This window comes from Carettochelys insculpta, chromosome 1, assembly GCF_033958435.1.
Source record: "Carettochelys insculpta isolate YL-2023 chromosome 1, ASM3395843v1, whole genome shotgun sequence".
NCBI lineage: Eukaryota > Metazoa > Chordata > Testudines > Carettochelyidae > Carettochelys > Carettochelys insculpta.
In genome coordinates, this window is record NC_134137.1 from 289,915,953 (window position 1) to 289,937,127 (window position 21,175).

General features: G+C 42.0%; 1 protein-coding gene across 4 annotated transcripts in view; it reads right to left on the minus strand.

Moving 5' to 3' along the window:
- APAF1 (apoptotic peptidase activating factor 1) overlaps positions 1–21,175 on the minus strand; it is a 110,056-nt gene that overhangs the window by 83,864 nt on the left and 5,017 nt on the right. For all 4 annotated transcript variants that reach the window (XR_012647842.1, XM_075011402.1, XM_075011411.1 and 1 more), the window contains exons 2-7: positions 18,317–18,495; positions 17,780–17,969; positions 15,239–15,436; positions 14,061–14,244; positions 6,692–6,804; positions 213–344 (exon numbers count right to left, since the gene is read on the minus strand). Coding sequence is in view for 3 of the 4 variants with exons in the window: in XM_075011402.1 (XP_074867503.1) it covers positions 213–344; positions 6,692–6,804; positions 14,061–14,244; positions 15,239–15,436; positions 17,780–17,969; positions 18,317–18,454 (955 nt within the window). In the remaining variant the exon portion in view is untranslated. The remainder of the gene's footprint in view (positions 1–212; positions 345–6,691; positions 6,805–14,060; positions 14,245–15,238; positions 15,437–17,779; positions 17,970–18,316; positions 18,496–21,175) is intronic.

Consider the following 21,175-nt stretch of genomic DNA (forward strand, 5'->3'; position numbering starts at 1 on the left):
AACTCATGCTTCTCGAGGGTTTACCGTATAGTCAAAAGCCAAGATAACTACCCATTTTTCTTGCAAGCAGAGGTCCAGCAGTAACTTGTGCTGTTCATTTAAAATACTGATGTAGTACAGAATTAATACTCTCTACTTTATAGTATTATAAAGTAGAAACTAAAAACTACAAACATTTCTAATTATAAAATAAAAACTAACAAACTACATACCTTTGCATTCCCTTACAATACTATCGGCTTCTTCTGGCAAATCTGTTACTTTCATATTAACAAACAGAGATAACATTTCTAGTCCTTTGTCATGTGCTAATCCACTCTCCACAGGAACTTCATATTTCTTGCCTGGAGATTTAATAAATCAAGTACAATAAATCATGGTCAGAAGCACCTGAATTACTTAGATTAACTTGTATTCAAGAAGAGAAAGGACATCGGAAACAAAACTAATCAAGATACATGCTTGGAGACTTGGCTCTTCCTTCTCTATGTTTACATTAAAGTATTTTCATACCAAGAGCTGTGGGAAAAGGAATAGAAATTGCACTTATTAAAACTAAACTGGTATTTAACAAGTACTCAAAACAAAGTTGTTGCAGTGATAAATTATTAGGCCACAATTTAGTATTTAGGCCATCTTTTTCCTCACCCCATAAAATATTTAAAATGCACGAAGAAAACATAGGCTGTGTCTATACTAGGAAATACAGTCGATTTTATACCATTGACTTTGTAAAGTCTAGTGGTTAGTGCTCACACGTTTAGGATGTTGACACAGTGTGCCCCCATTACCTTTGCTAAGTTCAACTGTGTCAGCAGTGCATTGTGGGTATCTATCCCACAGGTCCTGCACCCGTATTACTGCTGAAAGGGAAATCTCAACAGAACCTCTGTCGACAGACTGCATCTACACACATACCCTGCTCTGTCGACAGAAAGCTGCCAGCCTGCACTGCCCTCTGATGCCAGAAAGAGTAATGGCAGCTCTGAAAAGAGGGCTGCCTGGCAGACAAACTCTCTGTTGACAGACGTGTCCACAGTAGTCTGTACTGCACTCTGTCGACAAATAGTTATGCCTCAAAATATTTGGGCTATGTCTACACTAGAAGCATCTGTCGACCAAATTTCCTGTTGACAGAAGGCCCCTTCTGTTGACAAAACTCTCTAGTGTACACATAGCTGTCAAGTGGAAGTAGAGCCGGAGATGATACAGGAAGGAAAACTGCTTGTTGGGAGAAAATAATGTGGATGAAGATGTGAATACGTCTAAAGAGCCATTAGTTTTCAAGATTCTCTTTTAGTGCAAGTATGATTTAACAAGTAAAGTCCCAAGCTGACAGCTTTGTCGGTAGAAAAAAAGTTTAGTTCACCTAATTCTTATTGCTTGTTTAATTAGTTAAGCAGGTTTAGAATCTATCACCCAAGGGTATGGTACAAAAAGCTGCAGTAAGAGAAATCTAGAGTTGCCAGTTGACACAGTGTCATTTTCATGTTCCATATTACATACTACATGCTCCTCATATTGAAACATCACGTCCACAGACCATAAGGATAATGCCATAAAAGTCTATTCCCTATTTTATTTTACTTCAGTATAAATCAGCTTTCCCAAAAGAACCCCATCCTGCCTTTGTTTCCTCAAAAAACACGAAGTGCCACTGAGTTCAGTGGGTCTGACTTCAAAACTGAGCGCACTCTATGCTGATTTCAGGGCCAGAGAGAAACCATACGATCCATACATGTTTACTGATGATATTTTCAACAAAGTCACTATCCTGAATTGGTGGGAATCATAAGTCAGGCACGTTGAAACAGAGTTCTTTCAGTTGCTAATCCAGCTTTTTATAGCAATAGCTTCCTCTGCAGGCACAAAGAATATTTTCATCATTTGGTATTATTCACACAAAATGTAAGAAATTGATTGGGAGTTGAAAAAACAGAAAAACTCATATTTCTATTTCAGACTATCAATCAAAATGACAGTGGGAATGGGGAAAATGAGAGCTAGTTGTAGACGTTTTAAGGACATGATGCATTTAGGCCATGCCTACAGTAGCCCAAAACTTCAAAATGGCCACGCAAATGGCCATTTCGAAGTTTACTAATGAAACGCTGAAATACATATTCAGCGCCTTGTTAGCATGCTGGCAGCTGCGGCACTTCGCAATTGCCACGGCTCACTGCCGCACGGCTCATCCAGACAGGGCTCCTTTTTGAAAGGACCCCAGTAACTTCGAAATCCCCTTATTCCTAGCTGCTGTTAGGAATAAGGAGATTTTGAAGTTGCCGGGGTCCTTTAGAAAAGCAGCCCTGTCTGGAAGAGCCGCGCAGCAGTGAGCCGTGGCAATTTCAAAGTGCCGCAGCTGCCGGCATGGTAATGAGGAGCTGAATATGTATTTCAGCGCTTCATTAGTAAATTTCATAAAATGCAATGACCATTTCGAAGTTTTGGGCCAGCGTAAATGTAGCTTTAGTGTTCTTAGTACTCCTCTTAAAGAGTTAATAAAATTTGAAAATTTAAAAAAGAAAAAGAGAGTAAGAACAGCCATCAGCTGGCAACTCAGGAAACTGCTGCAACTGCAAATGTGAAACATCTACATAACATTTAAGATTTCATTTAATAAAATGTAAACACTATTGTGTTTGTGTGCGTAATCTAATTCTTACAATTCCTAACATACTGCTGCTGCAGCTGAAGCATAACATAGGGAATGAGTATTATGTGCTATTTCCTGAATTAACAAAAATCAAATTATCTAAGAATATTACAAAAAGTATACTCTTAAATGTTATAAACTGCTGTGTAAAATTAACATGTTTTAGTGATCAGATGTGCACTATTGTTTAAGAAATAGTTGAAGCAGTGTCAGTGGGGAAACTCTGTTTAAATCAATGATTTTTTTCTTGGTGGTGTTAAATCAATCCACCCTGCTCTATTTGCAGCTAGATTCTCACATGAAGGGAAGGGTCACTAAAAAAAAAAAAATGCACCACCAGTTTGGTCTTCTCAGTGCCAACCTACCACACCACTGTCAAAGACAAAAGATTCCAAGGCAAAAGTAATCTGGAATTGCCTATTCAGCCCATGAAGAAGGCAGAAGAAAGTGGTTTATAAACTCTCCCCATTCCTTTTTCCAGTAACCTGCTGTAAGTTGGCCAAAAGAACAGTATGTGTGTCCTTCAGTTGGGACTTATGCTTTCAACTCGATGAACAGTATGAAAAACATAAGGGTCTTTAAAGGCAGGAAATAACTTTGATCATGGGATTCTGTTTCGTGAACAGGGATTGCTGAGAAGAGATGGGATCCACCTCACTAAAAGAGGAAAGAGCATCTTTGCAGGCAGGCTTGCAAACCTAGTGAGGAGGGCTTTAAACTAGGTTTGTCGGGGGAAGGTGACACAAGCCTGGAGGTAAGTGGGGAAGGAGGAGAAAACAATCAAGTGGGTTTCCTGGGTGAAGAGGAGAAAGTGGGCCAATCGGCCCCTTCTCTAAGGTGCTTGTATGCTAATGCCAGAAGCCTGGGGAACAAACAGGAAGAATTAGAGGCCCTGGCACAGTCACACAAGTATGAGGTGGTTGGAATAACGGAGACTTGGTGGGACGATTCACATAACTGGAGCATGGTTATGGAAGGTTATAAATTGTTTGGGAAGGACAGACAGCGGAGAAAAGGAGGAGGAGTTGCGCTCTGTGTGAGGGAGCAGTATGATTGGTCAGAGCTCCAGTATGAGGAAGGAGAAAATCCAGGTGAGTGTCTTTGGGTTAAGCTTAGAGGTGGAAGTAACAGAGGTGATGTTGTAGTTGGTGTCTGTTATAGGCCGCCAGATCAGGGAGAGGAGATAGATGAGGCTTTCTTCAGGCAGCTTAGTGGAGCTTCCAAATCACAGGCCCTGGTTCTCATGGGAGACTTTAATCATCCAAACATTTGTTGGGAGACTAATACATCAGCACACAGACAATCCAGGAAGTTTTTGGAGACCATTGGGGATAACTTCTTGGTACAAGTGCTGAAGGAACCGACCAGGGGCCGTGAGCAACTTGACCTGTTGCTCACAAACAGGGAAGAACTAGTAAAAGAAATAGAAGTGGGAGGGAACCTGGGCTGCAGCGACCATGAGATTGTAGATTTCAGGATCTGGACGAAAGGAAGAAGGGTGAGCAGTAACATACAGACCCTTTATTTCAGAAGAGCAGACTTTGACTCCCTAAGAGACCGGATGAGCAGGATCCCTTGGGAAATGAAGATGAAGGGGAAGAGAGCTGAAGAGAACTGGCAGTATTTTAAAGAAGTCTTACTGAAGGCACAGGAACAAACAATCCCGCTGCGTAGTAAGAAATGCAAACATGGTAGGCAACCAGCTTGGCTTAAAAGGGAAATCCTTAGTCAGCTTAAATTCAAAAAGGATGCATACAAGAAATGGAAACGAGGACAGTTGACTAAGGAGGAGTATAAACATATGGCTGGAGAATGCCGGGCAGTAATCAGGAAAGCGAAAGCACAACTGGAACTGCAGCTGGCAAGGGATGTGAAGAGTAACAAGAAGGGTTTCTACAGGCATGTTAACAATCAGTGGGTTATCAGAGAAGGTGTGGGGCCATTACTGGATGAGGGAGGTAACCTAGTGACAGATGATGCAGGAAAAGCTGAAGTACTCAATGCTTTTTTTGCCTCAGTCTTCACGGACAAAGTCAACTTCCCAATGACGGTCCTAGATTACGCAGTATGGGAAGGTGGAGGGCAGCCATCTTTGGGGAAGGAACAAGTTCTGAGCTATCTAGAAAAACTAAATGTGCACAAGTCCATGGGTCTGGATTTAATGCACCCCAGGGTACTGAGGGAATTGGCAGAGGTCATTGCTGAACCTTTGGCCATTATCCTTGAAGACTCTTGGAGATCAGGGGAGATACCTGATGACTGGAAGAAGGCAAACGTAGTGCCCATCTTTAAAAAAGGAAAGAAGGACAATCCAGGGAACTATAGACCCGTCAGGCTTACCTCAATCCCTGGGAAAATAATGGAGGGAATCCTCAAGGAATCCATTTTGAAGCACTTGGAAGAGGGGAAAGTGATCAAAAGTAGTCAACATGGATTCACCAGGGGCAAGTCCTGCCTCACCAATCTGATCATCTTCTATGATGAGGTAACAAGCTCTGTGGACACGAGGAAGTCAGTGGATGTGATATACCTTGACTTCAGCAAGGCTTTTGATACGGTCTCCCACAACATTCTTGTCCATAAGTTAAGGAAATATGGATTGGATCCTTGGACTATAAGATGGATAGAAAGCTGGCTTGATGGTTGGGCCCAACGGGTAGTGGTCAATGGCTCAATATCTGGATGGCGGTCTGTTTCAAGCAGAGTGCCGCAAGGCTCGGTTCTGGGGCCAGTGTTATTCAACATCTTTATTAATGACCTGGAAGAGGGACTGGGTTGCACCCTCAGCAAATTTGCAGATGACACAAAACTAGGGGGAGAGGTAGATATGTTGGAGGGTAGAGAGAGAATCTAGAGGGACCTGGATAAATTGGAGGACTGGGCCAAAAGAAACCTGATGCGGTTCAATAAGGAGAAGTGTAGAGTCCTGCACCTGGGGAGGAAGAATCCCAAACATTGTTACAGGCTGGGGACCGACTGGCTCAGCAGCAGTATGATGGAAAGGGACCTAGGGGTTATGGTGGATGAAAGGCTGGATATGAGTAAACAGTGTGCCCTTGTAGCCAAGAAAGCTAACGGCATACTGGGGTGCATTAGGAGGAGCATTTCGAGCAGATCTAGGGAAGTAGTTACTCCTCTTTATTCGGCAATGGTGAGGCCACATCTGGAATATTGTGTCCAGTTTTGGGCCCCCAGTATAAAAAGGATGTGGATTTGCTAGAGGAGGTTCAGCAAAGGGCAACAAAAATGATTAAGGGTCTGGAGCACAAGACCTATGAGGATAGGCTGAGGGATTTGGGCTTGTTTAGTTTACAGAAGAGAAGACTTAGAGGTGATTTAATAGCAGCCTTCAATTTACTGAAGGGGAGCTCTAAAGAGGAGGGTGAGAAACTGTTCTCAGTGGTGTCAGATGGCAGAACAAGGAGTAATGGTCAGAAGTTGAAGAGGGAAAGGTGTAGGTTAGATATTAGGAAAAACTGCTTCACCAGGCAGGTGGTGAAGCATTGGAATGCGTTGCCTAGAGAGGTGGTGGATTCTCCATCCCTTGAGGTTTTTAAGTCCCGCCTGGACAAGGTCCTGGCTGGGATGACTTAGTAGGGGTTGATCCTGCTTGAAGCAGGGGGCTGGACTAGATGACCTCCTGAGGTCCCTTCCAGCCCTATGATTCTGTGATAACAAGGATAGGATTTTAAAAGGCTTTTTTTAATCTGCACACAAGATGACAATCTACTTTACAGGCTGTTTTATGTTTTCATGGTCTTCATTAACAATACACAGAATTGTCTGTGCAAAAACTTCTGGAACTGGAACATGGCAGACAGTAACTCTGAGTTTTGTGTACCTTAGATCCCTTATTACATCAGACACCTGCACGTGAGAGAGGTAGAGCTTAATTGAGGAATTGTTTCATAACTGAAACAAAGGAGAAGAAAGCAGTGCCCTTTCAAAGGAACACAAAAACATTTAAATCACAGTTCATTATTTTTAAAAACATACATACATAAAACCTAGGAAAAAGGAATAAACAATTCTTACCAGTCACTGAGTCTGTCACACTCCTATCCCTACTGGTAACAAGAACTTGACACTGATTATCAAAAGCTTTTAATACCCAGGAATCCCAAATGTCATCCAGAACTAGGAGACACCTAAAACCAGGAAAAAAAAAGGGGGGCGGGGAAATGGGTCAACTAATTATTTTTCAAATAAGTACGCTGGAAAATTATTTCATTACTTAAAAGACATTAAATATTGCAATTCAGGGATGACTGGAATGTTTTTTAAGCCAAATATCTCAGAAGATAATTATTGTAAAATGTGTTGTCACTCACAGCTTTGTCAAGAGGGAAAGCATACATCTTTGCTTGTAATTTATGGCTGCATGTCTTTGTCATGGCCAAATTATTAGGCAAGGATTTTGATTTTTTTTAGAATATCTGACAGAATAGATACATAAATATACCTTTTTGGCAAACTTATGAGTCTTACACTCTCCTCAATCAGCAATATTTCTCTATTTGTACCTGTATGTTTGTGAAGCGTAACTTCTGAAAACCACATCCAATCAATTCCCAAATTTCAGAGAACGTATTAAGCATCAATTGCCACCACCCTATTCATTCTGGAGAAAATGAGAACAATGACATGGACACCAGGGGCCTTTCTGAGGCCCATTTGATCTGATTAGCACAACTACAAATTCAAGCACCTCTGCAATTTTCCACAGATCAAATCAAACAACAAATAACCAAGTGGTAGATGACACCCATTAGCTCATCCAATTATAACACTACTCCAGCCTGTAGACAGCTAATTGCTGTCAGAGCAGGCAGCCACTTAACTGCTATGCAGTAGTGCTCACACAGCAAGGAAGGAAAAGAAGCTTCACTTCCTTCCTTCCTCCTGATATCCAGCATCCATAAAGTGGGCTCTCTGGCAAGGGAAGAGAATTTATCAGCCAGTACCTGTCCATCACTATCTACATAGAAGAAAGGGACGCTGCGGAGGGGGAGGAAAAGAGCAAAGAGAAACAACCTGTGGCATGGCAGGAAAGAAAAAGACCCCTTAATGTGGCAAGGAGAACGTGGACTCTGCGATAAGGGACACACAATACTCTTGTGGGGCAACTGAGTGATTCTAATATAGGGGTAAGAAGCACACAGAACTCCAACCAGGAGAGAGACTGGGGAACCCCATGGATGAGAGGGTGGCACATAGGGAGCTTATGGGGTAGAATGGAGGAATGTAAGAAGCCCCTGATTAATGCAATAAAGTCGGCATCCAGAAATTACAAAGTCTGTGTCCTCCTAGTCCAAGAGCAGGCATAACGTGACCTACGTACTGCATCTGGCCCACCAAACCTACAGATCCAACCCATCACAATATTCTGGGATATCAATGTCCCATGGCCCAATGGTACCCTGAGGCAGGCTCCCTACATGCTGCCCAAAACATCCAACTACTGGGGCCATGTGTATCTCTGCACCATGCACCCTATGGCGGGTGGGGGGGGGGTAGGCCCCCTACACCCAGCACAATCTTTGCAGTTCCCATTTGCTGGAAAGAGGCCAATGGGAGCTGCCTGGGCTGTGCTTGCAGCACATGCAGTACACAAAGCCTCCCCCTCCCCAGAAAAGGGAATGCAGTACAGAGATACACATGTGACATCTGGGGGTGCAGCAGGCAAGGAGTGTGCCCAAAGGCTCCGCTGGGCCGCTGACCAGGAGTCACCTATTCCATTAAACAATTCATGGACAGAGTCTGCACCTACCACCTCATTCCCACCCTCCACTAGATCACAACCCCAAAACCTCTGCACCCCACCCCTGGTCACAACTCCCTCCCAGACTCTGCACCGCTTCCTCTGCCCGTCCCTGAGGACAGAATCCCATTCTGCACCCATACCCCCTCCCAGATTCTGCACCCCCTCCTGCAACCCAATCCCCTAGGTCACAGCCCCATCCTTCACCCAAACCCCTCCTAGACCACACACTCTCTCCTGTACTGCAAGCCCCTACCCTGAGCTCCCTCTGCACCCAACCTCCATTCCAGGCCCTGTACTTTCACCATTAATATCATAGAAAAGTATAGTTCTTGACCACTTACCACATTCTTAGAGTGAACCCCCAAATCAAAAACTACTGCTCACCCCTGTGCTTCTTGGTATAAAAACACAACAAAACAAAATACTACCATTTGTAAGAGATATAAAGTTGCACAGAATGGCCTTCTGAATTTTGCCTCCCATTGGACAAGTACAAACTTTTATTTCTCCTTAAAAAAAAAAAGTGTAAAGATATTTTAAAGAAAAATACAACAAGCCATCTTGAAAAAGAGTTACCTAGAAATAATCCTGTCAAGATGTTGTTAGGATGCCACCACTCTTTGTTTGAATTAACAACACTGTCCATCATCTATGCATTAAAATATATCTGCAGAAGAGTTATGTAATCCAAACAGCTATCTCAGACCAATGAACAACAGCCTTGTCCACACCTTGCATTGGTGTAGAAAGGGAACCTTATTTGTCAAAGATGATTGCCAAAAAACATGTCCCCCTTTCCTTAAAGTTCACTGCCTCATAGCAAAAACAGTCCTGAGCAGATATACCAGGATGAAAGGAAACCTGTTATTTGCAGTATGAGCACTGTAGGATAAATCAAAGCTATTCAGCTGAGTTGCACTACACTGTTTAATTTTGTGGCTTATTCTTTGGGTGCGGGGAATGCTCAGAAAGCACTCAGAATTGGGCCCATCTGTTCCCGCTGAAATCAAATGGAATTTCACAGTTTTCCTCAACTAAGGCAGAGTTAAGACAATAGCAAGCACTTATGAAACAGGAATGTAATAAAGTATCTGGTTACATAACTAACTGATGAAAATATGCTTATCAGTTAATACTACCAGTTACTCATAGCTTCCCCCATCCCCCCAAGTAAATAGGGAGTGGATGGCTCAGCCGCTATCCCTGCTTGTGTGGGGATCAGGAAGTTTCCCTCACTGCATTTGTATGTATATGGTGGGTTTCATAATAGGGATGTTAGAGACCAATTAATCTGGTAAACACGTAACTGCCAAAATTTCTGTCAGTTACTCAGTTAACCACCCCTCCACCCTGCTGCTCTGCATTTAAAAGGATTGGATTCTGTCCCTTCCATGGGGATCAGGCTCTTCCACAATTGGCATTGAGAACACATAACTGGTGGTGCATTCCACAGCTGGATGTGAAATTTGCATTCAGACACAATAAAGCTATTTCGAAATAGAACCCTTGGACGCACTATAGCTTATTTTGAATTAGCCCTATTCCCTTTCTATTTCAAAATACTTATTTTGAAATTGGTGCTATTACTTGTACAATGAGGTCTGCCAAATTCAAAATAAGACATCTGCTATTTTGAACTTATTTTGAAATAGCAGTTGCATTGCGTAGATGCTCGCAAAATTATTTTGGAATAGCAGACATTATTCTGAAATAAAACTTTGCTGTGTAGACAACTCCCTAATGTGCCAGCAGCAGCAGCATCTGGAGCCTCCGGAGTTCTCCACAGTATGGTTCAGGTAGCACTGAGGGCTAGGTGGAGGAGAGGTTAACACTCCCCAACACCACCACTTTCACCTGAGGTTCCTCCTGTTCTGGGACCTTGGAGTAGGGTGCCTCCTCTCCTACCTTATCCAGGGCCCAGCAAAGTCTACTTCCCTGAAGTGTTGTGAACAATCATGAACACAGTGGTGTTTGGAGTTAAACATTTTGTCATAGTCTGTGTGCATAGGTACTTCATGCTGTACACAATGTTTACTGGGAAGTGTACTGTTCTGCATTAAGTCCAGGCACAGTTACATGTTTAACATGATTTTATTAGCAGACTGTTCATATACAGGACAAATCTACACTTAAACATTGGCAAAAATTCTCACTTTATGGCAATGAATAAATCTACAATGGACATACTACTAAATAGAATCATAGAAGAGTAGGACTGGAAGGGACCTTGAGAGGCCATCGAGTCCAGCCCCCTGCCCTCATGGCAGGACCAAGCACTTTCTAGACCATCCCTGAAAGCCATCTATCTAACCTCTTCTTAAATATCTCCAGTGATGGAGATTCTACCACCTCCCTTGGCAATTTGTTCCAGTGTTTGACCACCCTGAAAGTTAGGAACTTTTTCCTCATGTCCAACCTGAACCTCCCCTGCTGCAATTTAAATCCATTGCCTCTTGTTCTATCCTCAGAGGCAAGGAAGAACAAGTTCCCTCCCTCTGCCTTATGACACCCTTTTAGATACCTGAAAACTGCTATCAGGTCCCCCCTCAATCTTCTCTTTTCCAAACTAAACAAGCCCAGTTCTCTCAGCCTTTCTTCATAGGTCATGTTCTCTAGACCTTTGATCATTCTCGTTGCTCTCCTCTGGACCCTCTCCAATTTCTCCACATCCTTCCTCAACTGCGGTGCCCAGAACTGCACACAATACTCCAGCTGAGGCCTAACTAGTGCAGAGTAGAGTGGGACAATGACTTCTCGTGTTTTGTTCACAACACACCTGTTAATGCATCCTAGAATCATGTTTGCTTTTTTTGCAACAGCATCACACTGTTGACTCATATTTAGCTTGTGGTCCACTATAACCCCTCGATCCCTTTCTGCTGTACTCATTCCTAGGCAGTCCTTTCCCATTCTGTATGTGTGACACTGATTGTTCCTTCCTAAGTGGAGCACTTTGCATTTGTCCGTATTAAACTTCATCCAGTTTACCCTCAGCCCATTTCTCCAGTTTATCCAGATCCTTTTGAATTATGACCCTATCCTCCAAAGAAGTTGCAACCCCTCCCAGCTTGGTATCATCTGCAAACTTAATAAGTGTACTTTCTATGTCAATATCTAAATCGTTAATGAAGATATTGAACAGAACCGGTCCTAAAACAGACCCCCGCGGAACCCCACTAGTTATACTTTTCCAGCAGGATTGAAAACCATTAATAACTACTCTCTGGGTACGGTTATCCAGCCAGTTGTTCACTCACCTTATAGTAGCCCCATCTAAGTTGTATTTGCGTAGTTTATTGATAAGTATATTATGTGAGACCGTGTCAAATGCTTTACTGAAGTCTAGGCATAGCACATCCACAGCTTCTCCCTTATCCACAAGGCTTGTTATTCTATCAAAGAAAGCTATTAGATTGGTTTGACATGATCTGTTTTTAACAAAACCATGCTGGCTGTTCCCTATCACCTTACCACCTTCTAAATGCTTGCAGATGATTTCTTTAATTACCTGCTCCATTATTTTCCCTGGCACAGAAGTTAAGCTGACTGGCCTGTAGTTTCCCAGGTTATTCTTGTTCCCCTTTTTATAAATGGGTACTATATTTGCCCTTTTCCTGTCTTCTGGAATCTCTCCCGTCTCCCATGATTTTCCAAAAATGATTGCTAAAGGCTCAGATACCTCTTCTATCAGCTCCTTGAGGATTCTCGGATGCATTTCATCAGGCCCTGGTGATTTGCAGACATCTAATTTTTCTAAGTAATTTTAATTTGTTCTTTTCTTATTTCAACTTCTAAACCTACCCCTTTTTCACTAGCATTCTCTATGTCAGGCATTCCTTCAGATGTCTCAGTGAAGACTGAAACAAAGAAATCATTAAACATCTCTGCCATTTCCAAATTTCCTGTTACTGTTTCTTCCTCCTCACTGACCAATGGCCCTACCCTCTCCTTGGTCTTCCTCTTGTTACCAATGTATTTGTAAAAAGCCTTCTTGTTTCCCTTTATGCCTGTAGCTAGTTTGAGCTCATTTTGTGCCTTAGCCTTTCTAATCTTGCTCCTGCATGCTCGTGTTGTGTGCCTATATTCGTCCTTTGTAATTTGTCCTAGTTTCCATTTCTTATACGATTCCTTTTTTATTTTGAGATCATGCAAGATCTCCTGGTTAAGCCAAGGCAGTCTTTTGCCATGTTTTCTATCTTTCCTACGCAGCAGGATAGCTTGCTTTTGGGCCCTTAATAATGTCCCTTTGACATAAATAGAGTACATTATAAATCTTTTTACAGTAAAATTCCTCTAATGCAGCCTCTGATTGTCTTGAAATCCTGATGCTCCAGCATCCCCCAAGATACGCGTACCTTGACACTTGTGTAAGTCAGAGGGCTCGGGGCTGTGGGAGGTGGGTAGGGGGTTAAGTCTGGGGTAGATTAGGGCTGCAGGAGGGCCAGGGGGAAGAGTGGGGGTTGGAGCCAGAGAGTGCAGGGCTGGTGAAGCTGGAGACGTGCAGGCGTGGTGAAGAAGCTGCAGGAGCATGGGGGTGAAGAGCCTGAGAAGAGCAGGGGTGGTGAAGCTGGAGACGTGTGGGGCGCAGAAGCTGCAGGAGCATGGGGCTGGTAAAGAAACTGAGAAGTACAGGGTGGTGAAGCAGCTGCAGGAGTACAGGGTAGATAAACTGGGGACACGCAGGAGTGGTAAGACGCAACAGGAGGGTTTGAACTAAGGCATGGGGTCATGGTGACGTCCCACAGGCCAGAAAACTTGGTAATCCAGCACCTGTCCGGTCTGGGACATGCCAGATTAAAGGAATTTTACTGTACATTTTTGTGTGTAATTTCAGTTTTTGCACTCCAGCGCGCACGCGCACGCACGCACGCACACGCGCACACACACACACAGAATCTGGGAAATCCTCATTTGTGCCTTTTGTTTGAGAACCATAATGACTATATCTCCATTACAGCAAATTTTTGACAATAGGTACTGTTAGAAAATATCTTCTGACAAAACTTCTGTTGACAGATCACAGACACACATTAAAGCAGACTGCTCTGTGGAGCTGCCCTGTCAACAGAGAGCAGCCGGACTTCCCAGCCTCTCTCTTGACAGAACGCCCAACCGGAAGCACAGCCCATGGGGCTGCCCAGTGACCCAGAAGCCCTGTCTGTTGACAGAGATACCCCACCTCCCCAAGCATCCACACGGCTTTTTTGTCAACAGATTATGTCAAGAAAGGCATTCTGCTTCCTGGGGGAGAGGCAGAAGTCTGTTGACAAAAGCGCTGAGTTCTTTTGACATACTATTGATAAAATGCAATTTTAGTGTGGATGCTCCTTGAGTTTTGTCAACCCAGGTTTTTTCGACAAAATCCCTAGTGTAAATGTACCTAATGTGTTTAAGACTAACCTAACTTCTGGAAAATTGTTTCATTTCTTCCTTAAGTAATACTTCCTCATAATCTATAGCATTACACCCAAGGATATTCAAAGGTTAGTTTGGAAAAAATTCAGAGGGTAACCACAGCATAACCTAATCCTACAAATCTTAAAAGTTCTGAAGCCAACTCACAAAAAAGTTAAGCAACTTGACCAACATTTTTTTTTTACCATATTAGTCCTCAGACATCTTTTATTTACTTAATAGTACCTGGGGTATTTGCGCAGTATCAGCAGACGAAGGCGATCTTTAGCTTCTTCAATATTAAGTGGTGGCCTTTGAGAAAGAGAGAAGTCCTGATCTAGTCTACTACAAAGATTCTGGAGTTTCATTAGGAGCCCTGACTTGTCTTGTTTTCCAACAGAAATCCAATGCACTCCTCCTGGAAAGCAATCTAGCACAAAGATAAAGCGGATTAAAATTAATATTTTTAGTTGAGAAATTTGCTATGAGTGACAAATAAAAGCAAAATTATGTCAAGAAAACACTTTATAAAGCTAAGATGGAAATACATTTTAGGCTCAGGAGAAGCTATAAAACTATATAATCATATTTTGAAATGTGAATAAAATACTTCCATAATTCTAAATCCAAATACATTTGCAAAGTACCCAATAAGAGTGAACTGCTTATGTCCTTATTCAGAATACCATCAAGGATGGAAAGCAACTTTGAGGACATTTTTCCATGAATTTACAGTTACATCTAATGATCTTAAAGTATCAGATGATTATCAAAGTTACAAACACTGGATGACTATGTCTACACTAGCCCAAAACTTCGAAATGGCCATTTCAAAGTTTACTAACAAAGCGCTGAAATACATATTCAGCACCTCATTAGAATGCTGGCAGCCGCAGCACTTCAAAATTGATGCGGCTCGCCGCTGTGTGGCTTATCCAGGCAGGGTTCCTTTTCTAAAGGACCCCAGCAACTTTCAAATCCCCTTATTCCTAACAGCAGATAGAAATAATGGGATTTCAAAGTTGCCGGGGTCCTTTCAAGAAGGAGTCCTGTCCAGACGAGCCGCGTCAATTTCAAAGTGCCACGGCTGCTGGCATTCTAATGAGGCACTGAATATGTATTTCAGAGCTTCATTAGTAAACTTCAAAATAGCCATTTTCGTGGCCATTTTGAAGTTTTGGGCTAGCGTAGACACAGCCGATGAGATTCTTTAGAAATGCACAAGGTTATTTAGAAGCCTGAATCCCATTTATCTATTAATGATAAATCCCATTGCAATTTATGAAAATTTGGTATGTGCATAAAGAATGGACACATACAGTAGGGTCTCAATGTTGAATTTCGTGAATATGGCAGCCCCTGAATTTGGTTTGCAAATATTGAGACTCTACTGTATAATATTTCTGTAACTATGCTAAAAGTACCTTCCAAAAGCTGATGATCCCGTAGTGCTTCTGCTGTTAAAACAGACTTCCCACAACCTGCCATTCCATAAACAGTAACCCAGCCGGGATTATTTCTTAAATTATACAGTTTCTGTTGAATCGCTTTTACCAGTTTTGGACGAGTAACAAATACAACTGGTCTTTGTGGTACTCCACCTTCACAGAGGACTGTCCTCACTGAAATTTTTGGAAACAAACAAATAAAGAACACATACACAGAAACAGAAATCTTTTCTATGTAATTTTCCCTGCTCTTAAAAACAAAATCCACTATAGCCGTGTCTACACGTGCACGCTACTTCAAAGTAGCGGCACTAACTTCGAAATAGCGCCCGTCACGGCTACGCGTGTCGGGTGCTATTTCGAAGTTAACATCAACGTTAGGCGGCGAGACGTCGAAGCCGCTAACCCCATGAGGGGATGGGAATAGCGCCCTACTTCGACGTTCAACGTCGAAGTAGGGACCGTGTAGTCATTGCATGTCCCGCAACATTGAAATTGCGGGGTCCGCCATGGCGGCCATCAGCTGAGGGGTTGAGAGACGCTCTCTCTCCGGCCCCTGTGGGGCTCTATGGTCATCGTGTGCAGCAGCCCTTAGCCCAGGGCTTCTGGCTGCTGCTGCTGCAGCTGGGGATCCATGCTGTATGCACAGGGTCTGCAACCAGTTGTCGGCTCTGTGGATCTTGTGTTGTTTAGTGCAACTGTGTCTGGGAGGGGCCCTTTAAGGGAGCGGCTTGCTGTTGAGTCCGCCCTGTGACCCTGTCTGCAGCTGTGCCTGGCACCCTTATTTCGATGTGTGCTACTTTGGCGTGTAGATGTTCCCTCGCTGTGCCTATTTCGATGTGGTGCTGTGCAATGTCGAAGTTGAACATCGACGTCGCCAGCCCTGGAGGACGTGTAGACATTATTCATCGAAATAAGCTACTTTGAAGTAGGCATCACGTGTAGACGTAGCCTATAACAACTACTGGATCATAAGTTGCTGAAATCTACTGCTTGTTCCCAAAACAGGCAGAAAGGTTACGTAACAGGCATTGGCTTCTTCTCTGACACTGCCCTGCCAATGATTACATTTCTGCTGTGAACCAGAGCAGTGGCTCCCAACCTTTGCACTAGTACGGACCCCCAATCACCCCCAAACCATTCATGGATTCCAATCAAAGCTCATTCTAGCTACTATTTACACTTCATTAAATGAAAAAGGAAATTACTACAGAGGTTTTGGACAGCAAACAACAACATTGGAAGATATTCAATTTAAAAGTGATTGATTATAACTTTGCAGTTTATTTTAAAAAAAAAAAAAACTTATTTTCTGTTATTTTTATTTATATTTTTAATCGACCCCTGCAATACCACCACAGACCCCTTACGGTCTGGGGACTTCAGGTTGGGAACGACTGAACTAGAAGACTAGTGACTTATGAGTCAAAGAATAACTCACCCTCCATGACACACATTTAGACTTTGACAATCAATAACTGTGTGGTAAGGTTGATGACAAATTTGACCAAATGCTACGTGAATACTTGTAACACTAAGAACTGCTCAGAAACAACTACCCCATTTCACATCAGTCACAAAAAACAAGTACTGCACACAAGATATGTATACCAGTTTAGGAAAGCATTTAGGACCACTCGAAATCTCTAATTTAAAAAAAAACACTTACAGTAGACGAGAAATGTGAATAAATTATTAACCAATTTGAACCATTTCTTTTATGTATCCAATATTAAATTAACACAAAAGAAAGTTTTGTGAGTGGGAAATAAAAGTTTCCAAGAAGATTTCACTTCACTTCCATACTCAGATTTTCACTTCACTTCCATACTCAGATTCAGTTTCTTTGAATTATGCTTACAAGAAAGGTCTTCCTCCTGATGGCCACTTCACAGTCAAGTGTTTGGAATTAAATGGAAATGCAGGACTTGTAAGCCTTTATTTAAATAACCAACAGAACATTTATTTAAAAGAAAGTTACTGGACATGAAACTACCCCAATTTCAGACAAGACCACCCCCTATGTCAGAAGAAATATGGAAACATTGGCTAGTCAGTGCCACACCATATCAAACTGTTTCAAGATGCAGTACCTGAAGCTATATACAGTAAACTGTTTCATATCCAGCAGCCCTGGGACTGAGAGGTTCTTGGATATTCAAATACCCTGGATAATAGACAGGTAGACCTAATAATGTGTAACACTAAAGAAAAAACAAGATTAAATATTATGAAACAAACACAAATGTATGCAGAGTACTGTATATAACAACAGTAGTATTGTACACTATAAATGTTTACTGCATATGTTGCATTTATTGTATTTACTTTCCCTATAGTGTACTTATGGAAAATGTAAGTTAAAATTTACTTATGGTTAAAAATGCCAGTTATTTGAGAGTTCCAGATGATAGAATGCCGGATATGAAAGAGTTTACTGTACTTCGTCATTTTTTAGGAACGAAACTGCAGTTTAAATCCATCTTCAAGAACAGAGAATCCAAGAGTTATACTGACCATGTGACGTAACTCCATCCATGGACTTATTTCCATTATAAGAGGGGATAATAGGGATTCCATCCTGAAGAAGAGCAGCAAGATCTTTGTAACCTTCATGAAGCAATGCATTATAGAAGGATATGTATGAATAATTATCTTTTGTGAGAATAATTTTTATTAGCATAGCAGCTCGCTCCCTCTGAGTAGTCTAATAGAAGCAAAAAAAAAAAAAAAGTTATATACAACCTCAAAGATAGAGAGACCTATTACATCATCTAGTTCCAACTACTTGCTAATTAAGGAGTATGCTTCCTATTGCCAGAAACAGTTTTTGTTAATACAGGATCAGATAATGTACCCGCGTTAAGACTTGAATTAAGCAAGGTATTCAAACACACTCAACTTTAAGCATGTAAGTAGTCCCACATTAAGTTAAACATAGGTTTAAGTATCTTGCTGAATCAGGGCCTAAGACTCCAGAAAAATATTCAAACAAGTATTTTAAAACATGTCGATAAGTCTGAGAACAAGGAAGTGTTAAGATATACTTTTTACCTGTGCTTTTACTTTCTCTTCCTCCTGTAACGTTAGTACTTGATCAGCAATCATATGATCCATAATGTAAGAGGTCTTGATGTCTCTTTCCAATGCTTCATGATTTAAAAGCAAATGATTTCGAGATTTCACATCCATTTTTCTTCAATGTAGGAAAAAAAGTTGCACAGGAACATGAGCTAATCAAGAGATTAAGAAACTAATCAATTTCAGAATACACTTCTTTTTATAGAATGTCACTTAAAAGAGAAGTGGCAACAACATTCCCAACATTAAGTCCAGTTAAAATATAGTTGATCTTCAGTTAGGTTTATGAATTACTTCTCACTAGAAAGTGCACAAGCAACCAACAGTTCAGCCTGCTACTGGTGTTTCTTGAGAACACAATATAAATATTTTGCTATTACCTCCTCTCCAAAATGCTCAGACGCTTATGTCCAGATGGGCTGATGAACATGAAACATTAAGAAAACAGAGGGAAATTCCCTATAATCACCTTCTTTAGCAGTGGTCCTCAACCAGGAATACACATACCTAGGGCATACACAGAAATATTCTAGAGCGTACATCAACTTATCCAGCTGTTCGGGAGGCTACATAAAAAGCACTAATGAAGTCAGTACAAACTATAATTGGATCCAATTATTTATTTTTTCCATGTCACACACTGAAATGTAAGTACAATATTTATATACCAATTATTTATGTTATAATTATAATGGTAAAAAGGAGAAAGCCAGCCATATTTTAAAGAATTAGTGTGCTGTGACACTTTTGTACTTTTATGTCTGAGTTTATAAGCAAAAGTTTCTAAGTTAACTGCAACTTGGGGATATGCAAGGCAAATAGACTCCTGAACGGCGTACACTAAACTGGAAAGATTGAAAACCATGGTTCTATAGTATAACATACTGAAGTAGCTTTTTTTGGTAAATGAAAGTCATGTCTACACTAGCACGTTCTTTCGAAAGTAGATCAAAAAAAAACCTTCCAAAATAACACTCTCTGTATGTAGACGCTCCACAGGATCTTTCAAAACCTTTCAAAGATTTTTCAAAAGAGAAGGGCTCTTTTGAAAGATCCTGTGGGGTGTCTACACACAAAAAGTATTTTTTCGAAAGTAAATCAAAAAGAACATAGCATTCTGGAGCATCAAGATTTCAAGACCATCAAAAGCGCTCTTCCACTCCTGTTTCAGGAAGAGCACCTTTTTATCGGAAGCTTCTTTTGAAAGAAAACGTGTGTAGGCACTCCACGGGCCTTTTTTTTTTTTTTTTTTTTTTTTTGGAAAGAGCAGTAGTCAGGGCACCTGGTTTTTTGATCCCTGCCCTGTTCTTTTGAAGGAGCAGGGGCTGTGTGGACACTCTCTTTCAAAAGAGCAGATCATTCTTTTGATCTGCTTTTTTGAGGCTGTTGCCACACTACAGCCCTCTTCTTTCAGAAGGGGCATGGTAATTAGTGATTTTGACAGAGCTAATGAGGTGCTACCATGAATATGCAGCACTTCATTAGCATAATGGCAGCTGTGCATGCTTCATAAGTGCTACTTTAGAAATGCATGCCACCTGTATAGCTGGGGGTCTTTCAAAAGGACCCCGCTGATTTGGAAAACCACTACTTCCCAAGACAAATGGGAAGAAGGGACTTTCGAAATCAGCAGGTCCTTTCAAAAGACCCCCGGCTACATGGGTGGTGTGCATTTTGAAAGCAGTACTTTCGAAACATGTGTGGCTGTCATTACGCTAATGAGGTGCTGCGTATTCATAGCAGTGCCTCATTAACATCTGCCAAAATCCCTCAGTACCATCCTTCTTCCAAAAGGAGAAGACTAGTGTGGCCACAGCATGTGTAGATGCACTCCTTTGAAAGAAGCTCTTTCAGAAGAGAACTTCCGGAAGGACTTCTTTGGAAAGATCTCTGCAGTGTAGATGTATCCTTTGTGTTTGAATTTGAGAAGTTCACAGGTACAATAAATGTGGACCTGATAGCTTTCGATAGGATAACAAAAATCTGATTTTAAGTGATTTTTATCCACCCTGTGTATAACCACCAGACAGCTGCACAGGTCTTCAGAATGGCTGGGCTCTTCAGGGATACAGCATACTCTCAAGCTCAAGAAAGCAAAGATAGCAGCTGAAATCTCTTATCTTCCTCAGGGTTCTGCCACTAGAGGGTGATGCAGATACTGCTTTGTGGTCCGTCAGAAACTATAAAACATACTGACAAAGTGTGTTTACTGTCAGAAATCGTGAGGGCTTTTTTTGCCCCAGAGACTGTGGTTTAGTGATCACATACCTTTGCATCTTTGTCCCTTCAATCTGCCCCTATCACCTTGTGGTCCTATTCCCACCCACCCCACCCCCCTATATAATTTCTACCCCTCCCCCACACCCTATACCCTATTTCCTCATAAAACTTATCATCTCCTACTATCGTGGAATCACAGAACGGGAAGGAACCTCAAGAGGTTATCAAGTCCAGTCTTTGTCACACATGGCAGGACCAAGCACCATTTAGACCAGCAGTTCCCAACCTTTTTGAGACGGGCACCCATTTTGACAATTCAGGAAGATTTGTGACTCAAAGCAATTCAAAATCCAGGGCATGGAGGGGAGGTTCTCCCCTAGGAAAAACACAACACCCCCCCCTGCAGCTTAAACCCCTCTCAGTCTCCTGCCCCCTGACCCCGGCAGCTTAAACCCCTCTCAGTTAGGGTTGCGAGATTTTTGGATGTTATGGGATCCCCCGTCAGGGCTGCCTGTCCCGCATAAGATTTCAAATAACTGGGGACCCTGGCAGCCCTGCAGCTGGGAGTTAGCTGGGGTGTGGAGCCTTGGCCAGTAATGCCAGCTGTGGGAT